This window comes from Myotis brandtii, unplaced genomic scaffold, assembly GCF_000412655.1.
Source record: "Myotis brandtii unplaced genomic scaffold, ASM41265v1 scaffold1234, whole genome shotgun sequence".
In the NCBI taxonomy this organism is placed as follows: domain Eukaryota; kingdom Metazoa; phylum Chordata; class Mammalia; order Chiroptera; family Vespertilionidae; genus Myotis; species Myotis brandtii.
In genome coordinates, this window is record NW_005354309.1 from 661,424 (window position 1) to 669,380 (window position 7,957).

The 7,957-nt window shown below is 54.4% G+C and overlaps 1 protein-coding gene across 1 annotated transcript; it reads right to left on the bottom strand.

Moving 5' to 3' along the window:
- Positions 1-364: 364 nt before the first annotated feature.
- On the bottom strand, positions 365-7,716 carry MRPL4 (mitochondrial ribosomal protein L4). Its single transcript, XM_005859206.2, has 9 exons — positions 7,555-7,716; positions 7,404-7,470; positions 7,180-7,330; positions 5,156-5,207; positions 3,869-3,986; positions 2,788-2,894; positions 2,575-2,684; positions 2,424-2,500; positions 365-1,327 (listed from the first exon to the last, which is right to left on the bottom strand). The coding sequence occupies exons 1-9, from the start codon at positions 7,714-7,716 to the stop codon at positions 1,182-1,184; spliced, it is 990 nt and encodes a 329-aa protein (XP_005859268.1). The 3' UTR covers positions 365-1,181.
- Between the last annotated feature and the right edge of the window lie 241 nt (positions 7,717-7,957).

Here is a 7,957-nt window from a genome sequence, read left to right on the forward strand (position 1 = left end):
CCTGGGCCTGCACACAGATGACAGATAGTTCTGGGTGACTTCAAAAAAATCAGCCACATTATTTATAGTCTGTATTATGATGGTTATCTTTAAAAATACATTTTTATTGATTCCAGAGAGGGAGAGGGAGAGAGAGATAAAAACAGCAATGTTGAGAATCATTCATCGACTGCCTTTTGCACATCGCACTGGGGATCAAGCCCATAACCCAAGCATGTGCCCTGACCTGGAATCAAACCGTGACCTCCTGGTTCATAGATCAACATTCAACCACTGAGCCATGCCTGCTGGGCTGTATTATGATTATTTTAAAAATTAACTTGGGGGCAAACGACATCAGCAGACTCAAGAATTGGGATACTGGTTTGGTGTTTTAAAAAATGTATTTATTCTCTCATTTATTCACCAGTGATTCTGATTCTGTGCTCAGGGGAAATCATTGTGATGGAAGCTCAGGTGTGAATACGGCACCTACTGGTGGACTCAAGCCTGCACATCGGACTGAGGGACCATAACAAATGGGACCCAGATCCTGTTAGGAAAGCAGGTGCACAGCACTATGAACAACCACCTCCCCGGGCACTAGCTGTCCCAGGCACGCTCCCAGCTTCCTGTGCACATGCTCTCCTAACAGGGTCTGGGTGCCCGAGAGCCAGGAGGTGCCAGCAGGCTCCCAGGAAAGGGCAGTGCTCCGACCCTCCGAGTCCCTGGAGGCTGGCTCACTCTAGGGAAGCTAACGCTGAGACATTCCTATAAACAGCACTGAGGTCGCCCCTTGAGGAGAGAGGTACTGACAGTGCCCAGCACCGAGGAAAGAGCCCAACTTGCCAGATGGAATTATTCACAACTTGGCAATGAGCTGTTCTGTTTCTCCTCCGTAATTAAAAAATAAAGCTTATCTTTAAAACAGAAAAGAGAGAATTGGACGGGAGCTTGATTGGGCTCTCTGCTGAGCTGCCCCTTCCTGGTCATGACCGTGACGCCTGCCTGGCCTGCCCAGCCACTCTTCACGGCCTCAGCTCCCTCCTGGGACGAGGGAGCCTGGATAGCGCTGTCCTCGCAGGGTGGGCGCAAGGCCCCCAAACCGGCCAGGTTCTCGGCGTGGCTCAGAGCAGGCACCTGGCATGGAGAGCGCTGCAGGAAGGAAGGCAGCGGATGGGCCTGGGGCGCAGGGTCGGGGCTCAGGGGAAGTCGCAGTAGGGCAGGCGGAAGGGGTAGAGGGGTGTGTAGCGTGAGTCCTGCCAGAGCAACTTCTCCTCCAGAAAGGCCACAGTCTGCAGGGTCAGGACCAGCGTTTGGTGCTTCAGCATGCTGTGCACGTTCAAGCCTGGGGAGGCAGGGAGTGTAGTCAGGGCAGGAGTGTAGTCAGACGGGGTTGTACCCATCTGGAGCCCCTTTCCCTCCTCCCGGGAGCACTTCCCCTTATAGAGAGACCATGATCTGACATGGGGTCAAGAGCCCTGAGGCCTGGATTCAAACCCTGGCTGAGCAGCTCACCATGGGGAACCCTGGGCAAGGGACTGTCAACCCCTCAGCTTCTGACTCACAGCCTCCCATGTGCCTGGCTCTGCCCTCTGCTTGGCCATGATTCCCATGGATGGGTACTGACCACAGACAGAGCAGATGAAGAAAAACAATGTACCAAGGGTACCCAGTGGGGCTACAGTTAATAGGGGAGTAGAGAGGGAGGAGGGAGGGCAGGGATGGGACAAGGCAGGTCATGCAGGATCTGGTGGGTCTTGGGGAGGACTTGGGCTCCCCCCCGATCCCCCGAGAGTGCAGTGGGAGCCACAGAGAGCTGGAGGCAACAGAGCGATGCGCGCAGACTCAGGTGCTCACAGGTGTCGTCTGGCAGCTGGGGTGGGGGGACAGACTGTGGGGATGAGGGCAGAGGGGGCTGTGCTGATCAAGGCAGGGGGCTGGCCCAGGGTGACAAGAAGCGATCAGATTCTGGATGTGTTTAAAGACAGAGCCAACTGTGTGAGCTGACTCACTGGAGTGGAGGGTGACGGCGCGGTGGGGGCCTCAGCCACTGGAAGGAAGGAGATGCCCGAGACCCCATGTGCAGCTACCCAGGAGGCAGCAGGAATGCAATCGGGAGACTGGAAATCAGTCGACAGGGTGAAAGCTGTGACGTGCTCAGGACAGACCTGATCCAGCCTCTCTGAGTGAGGAGCCAGGTGGGGACAGCCAGTGGGCCCTCGCACTCACTCCACACCCAGCACTGTGAGCGCAGCCGGACGATGTGGTATCAGAGCATTTAAGACAGACATCATCCTCCCGGTGCTCCGTTTGGGCCAGTTGAGGATTGGGGAGGGTAGTTACCGTCCAAGGCCACTCAGTGATTGAGAGGCAGATACAGGACTTGAACTGACCCAGGCACTCCCTGGAGATCTAGGAGTGGACCAGTGCCCTTCACTCACCCACAGCTGGGATCAGGTTGAAGGTCTTAAGCCCCGCTGTGGCTGTCACAATGTTCTGAGGCATGTCCTCGTGCTCTCTGAAAAAGAGGCCAGGAGGTGAGCCCTGCGGAGGATGGAGCTCAGCCCCCACCCCTCTGCCCTGAATCCTCACAAGTCCACCAGGAGCACGGAGTCCCCCCAGCGGCGGTAGCAGGCCAGCTCTGTCAGGTACTGAGGGTCTGCAGTTGGCATCTCCAGGGAGTCCACGATGTGCAGGTTGTCCTGGTGGGAGAAAGGACAGAGGTCTGCGCTACCACCTCTCCCAGGCCCTCGCAGCCCACACACCCAAATATCCCAGGGGCTCCCAATGGGATCGGGGCTGTACCTGAGCCAGCTTGATGGTCAGCGCCACTTTGAGGCCTTGCACCCGCATTTTCATGGGCAGCATGTAGTAGTAGCTTGTGGGGCCCCGGGGGCCATGGGCAACACCTCCTGTGGGGACAGAGGTGTGTAAGCAGGTGAGGGCCCCAGCTAGAACTGGAGGTAAAAAATTAGCCCCAGTGGTAGGTGTGAGGGAGGGAATAGGTAGGCTGCCAGCAGTCAGGCTCAACTCCAGCAAAAAGGGCAGGGCCTCAGGTTAGGATGGAGAGGGGAGGCCTGATTGGGCATCACCTGAGACTAGTAACTTCACTTCTCTGGGCCTCTGTTTCTTCAGCCATCAAACCCTGAGTGAGGGCTGTCTACCTGTATGTCCACCCTCCCACCGGGCTCTGGGAATACAGCACAGAACAAGATGGAAGGATCCCTGCCCTCACGCCATTCATATTCATACAGAAGCTTGATTACGAAGGGAATCAGGGCTGGGCATGGCAACCCAGGAGTCTGGGAGTGGGCGTGGGTGGGCAGGGAACCCAAAGGAGGTCAGGGAGGGCTTCCTGGAGGAGTATGGCCCCAACACACCAGAAGGATGAACAGAGTTGACCAGGCAAAGGGGAGATGACTAAGTCAGAGCGATCTGGGAAGAAAGGGTGTGAAGGGGACATGGGGAGGGTCCAGCAGCCACCAGTGCCTGGAATGACAAGGTAAGGAGCTCATGCAAAGGCAGCAGAAGCTGGGAGGTTTAGGAAGATCCTCTGAGTGTTGTGTGACGTGTGGGCCAGGAGAGGTGAGATGTGAGGTAGGGCCAAAAGGGGCTGTGGCCATAGTCTGATGAGAGAGGCCAAGGCCGGAGTTGGCTGAAGGTGGGGGAGTCGGGAGAATCAGGGGATGGGGAAAAGTGAACGACCCTCAGATCTCTGCCTGCATGTGGGCAGTGAGGTGCGTGGGTTTGAGTCTTGCTGTCCCTGCCCCAGGTGGGCTGATGAGGTAGAGGGAATGGGACCAACAAGACATCATGCCAGATGTGTATAAAGAAACATCCAGACCCCGAGTTAGCCCAGGGCCTCCTCCCCGCCCTGCCCACTTGCCTCCTCGCCAGATTGGGGAGCGGATACTGCCATGCCTTGCACGCCCACTGCCTTTCTGTGGCCAGGGCTTCCGGCCACCACCCCGCACCTCAGCTCTAGTCTTGGTCTTGGCATAGCTCTGTGGACACAAAGTGAGGAGAGGTTAGGTTCCTGAGGCAGATGTCATTGCAGCCAAAAGGCACCAAGCCCAGGAATATAGCTGTGACCTGGATAGACTGGGCTTGCCACTGGGGAGCCAGAGAGGAGACACAGAGAATGGGGCTCTATCAGGACAAGCACAGATCACGTTCAGAGGGAGGAAGGACAAAGAAATCAAGAGTTCCCTCCTGCACTCCAGAATGTCAGTCTCAGAAAGGCAGGGACTCTGCTGCCTGCATCAGTAGGTGCTCAGTATTTTTTGGAATAATTCCAATGGGGCTGCAACTGAAAGGAAAGTGGAGCTTGGGGACAGACACAGGGAGGTGCAGGGTGGGGGACCATGAGGAACTTCCAATGCCAGGCTAACCACTATTCCTAGAGCAACAAGGAGCCAGGGAGGGTGTGGGCAGGGGGAGAGCTCGCTGGACTTCTGAGGTGGGCAGATGGAAGGCGGAGAGATCCTGATTGATAATGGCTTCTTCAATCTCGGCATAAAATCTGAGGTCTTCACCATGACTCCTGCTGACCTCTGAGCTCCACTGGGCTGTTTTTGGCCCCTGCCACAGGGTATTTGCATATGCTGTCCCCGCTACCTCCACCCCAGCCCCACTATCCCCTTCACCCAGTTCTTTTTAAAAAATGTATTTTTTATTGATTTCAGAAAAGGGAGAGGGATAGAAACATCAATGATGAGAGAGCATCACTGATCAGCTGCCTCCTGCACACCCCACACTGGGGATTGAGCCCATGACCCGAACATGTGCCCTGACCTGGAATCTAACTGTGACCTCCTGGTTCCTAGGTTGACGCTCAACCACTGGGCCACGTCGGCTGGGCTCACCTAGTGACTCTTACTGCAAACCTGAGGTTAAATATCCCTTCTGTGGGATAACTTCCCTAATCAGACATTTACAGGTATCACTACATGATTCCTGTTCACCTCTCCACCTAAACCGTGAGCTGCATGAGGGCAGGGATCTCTCCTGTCCCGTCCTCGAGCACCATGCCCGTGCACAGCGGGTGTTCAGAAAATGCCTGGCAAACGACCCATCAGTGAATGGTCAGGAGAGAGAAGATGGGCCCAAGCCCAGTAGTCCAGAGACAACACACCGAGGGGCTCCCACACCTCACCCCACTCAGGACACTCACAATTCTCTTGAAGTTCTTCTGCCACATGGCGACCTGGTGCAGGATATCCAGCCTGTGGAGGAAGGGGACACGAGATGTCTCCCTCAACTTAAAACCTTCCCAGTCCCCACCCCACTAGATGAAAACCCAGGCTCCCCTCTTCCCCCGCCAAGGCTCTGTGTGATCTGCCTCAGCCTTTCTTTGACCCCAGGTCTTGCCGCCTTCACACTGCCCTCCATTCCATTCTGTGAAATGGAGTCTGGCCTCCAGGCCTTTGCACTTGCTGTTCCCTCTGCCTGAAATGCTCTTCCCCTGACTGGCTCCTTCTCAGCCTACAGGTCTCAGCCCAAACATTATCACCCAGAGAAGCTCCCTTGCAAAAGAGAGAGCTACACCGTCCTCCTTTCCTACCATTACAGCTTACTTAATGCCACCTTCTCTGTGAACTGGTTTGACTCTTTAGCCCTGCGCTGTCCCATTCAGTAGCCACTGGCCACACGTGCGGCTACTGAACACCTAAACTGTGGGCAGTGCCACATGTTAAAATGACAATATTTCAGCTACACCAGGTTAAATAAATCATGTTATTGAAGGCAATCTCACTTGTTTCTTCCTGTTGTAGTAAAAAATGTGGCTACCAGCAGAATTTAAATTACACACTATGTGGCTCACATTGTGTGGCTGCACTGGACACAGCTGCCAGGGTAACAGTATGCCAGGGGTTGGAACACTATGGCTAACAGGCCAAATCTGGCCTGCTGCCCCTTTTTGTAAATATGTTTTACTGGAACACAGCCATGGTCATTTGCTTACGTATCATCTTTGGCTGCTTTTTGCACTACATTGGTAGAGATCAATAGTTGCCATGGAGATGTTAGTCTGCAAAAGCTAAAGTACTTACTATTTGACCCTTCCTCTAGATCAGTGGTTCTCAACCTTGGCTGCACATTAGAATCACCTGGGAATCTTTTTAAAATCCTGACTTCTGGGCCTCATCCTCCAGAAATTCTGTTTCTTTGTTCTGGGGTGGAGCCACAACATTAGTAACAAAGAAACAGAATTTCCGGAGGATGAGGGCCAGAAATCAGGATTTTAAAAAGATTCCCAGGTGATTCTAATGTGCAGTCAAGGTTGAGAACCACTGCTCTAGATTGTAAGCAACATCAGTGTTCATTCACTACACCTAGAATGGAATCTGGCATATAATAGGTGCTTCATAAATATTTACAGAACAAAATATGTTGTTTTAAAATGTCTTTGTCACCTTCTACTAGATTAGGACTCTGTCCAGAGGCAAACCATACCAGTAACAGTAGGAATAATGAGTTAATAGCACCTATTATGGTACCAGACACCATGCACATGGGATGCATCATACACCTGGGCAAGCAGTAACCCAGCCCTGGGAGCTGGCCCACATTAGGTTGAGATCCTGGCTTTAAAGCTTACAAGCTGTGTGACCAAATTTCTTAATCTGTCTGTGCTCAGTTTCCTTATCTACAAAACAAGGCTAATAGAACCCCTTCCTAGTGTTGCTATGAGATCTAGTTAACGAAAATGCAAATAGGCTGTGCCGGGCACACAGATAGGATTTAGACACTGTTAGGAACCGATTTTTGCAAAAACCAGTAACAGCAACGATAATCAACATGTCTATTGAACTTATGTGCCAGAATTATCTCATTTAATCATCACGGCAACCTCCTAATGTTTGATAGAATGGGGGAAGGCAGAATTTGAAAGAGGTTCTGCATCCCTAACCCCTGCAAGCTCCAGAGTTCGGCCTCCTGAACCGGCCTAGAGGAAGTTACCTCTCAGCTCTCAACCTCACCACGCTGCAGCAGGAAAAATCACCACCCCCCCTTTTATTTCAATTAGCAATAATCGCGCCCCGGATAAACCTCATTGCCACTGCGCAAAGCTATCATCATCCCCTTTTGACAGGTGGAGAAAATAAAGAGGCTGCAGCCCAGGTCAACCTGATTCCTAAACCCGCGCTCACTGTCCCTTTGCCACGCAATTCACCATTTCAGCTCTCAGTTCACCTGGGCACCGTGGAGAAAACGTCGGGGTGCAGATCGGCCAGACCTACGCGCTCCTGCTCGAAGCCCCGCAGGGACTCGACCCAGGCCTGCACCGGCCGGCGGTGTAAGGGTACCGGGAGCTCGCATTTTCGCAGTACCGGTGCCTGGGGACCTGCAGCAATTGGTAAGTCAGGGGTCTGGGGAAAGGGTTCGTGCTCCCAAGAGGGGCGACCCCGCAACCTCACCCGCGCTCGCCACCGGCTCCGGCTTCTCCGGCGGCTGCACTGCCTCTTCCGCCAGCACGTTCAGCCGCTGTAAACGGTGGGCGAGAATGAGAGACGACCCCTGCACCCTCCAACCCTGGTCCTTCGACCCCGCTCCCAGTCCCGGCCTCACCTGGCAGCGGGTGGGCGTCAAGGCTCTCTCTCCGCGCGCGCGGCGCCCAGTGATGACGTCACGTAGCGCCGCCTCCGGCTCCGCCCACGTTCGGGGCCGAAAAGCAGAGCGTGTACTGCAGAGTGAAGACGCCGAGACCCACCGCCATCCCAGGACCCCCATTTTCACTCCTGGCCTAAAGGGCCCTCTGCGACACCTGGGAACGCAACCCCACAGCATGGAGCCCCCCAGGCCTCCCCTTCCCCTTCGTAGAGCCTGTGCTCGTTCAGCCAATGAGCGTTAAGTCTGCAGAAGTGGCCCGCCCATGGCTGGGAGGTCCTGGGCGGACACCTAAGGGAATTGACCAATAACCGTTAAGCTTTGGTGTAAGTCACGCCCTCCAGGCCCCGCCCACTTTAGCCGC

Excerpts from the sequence above, each read along its gene's own strand:
- MRPL4 (XM_005859206.2), bottom strand. The coding sequence starts at position 7,716 with ATGGGGGTCCTGGGATGGCGGTGGGTCTCGGCGTCTTCACTCTGCAGT. Across the intron at positions 2,685-2,787 it reads TGACCATCAAGCTGGCTCAG|GACAACCTGCACATCGTGGA; the intron begins GTACAGCCCCGA and ends TTCTCCCACCAG. Across the intron at positions 1,328-2,423 it reads CAACCTGATCCCAGCTGTGG|GCTTGAACGTGCACAGCATG; the intron begins GTGAGTGAAGGG and ends CTGCCTCCCCAG.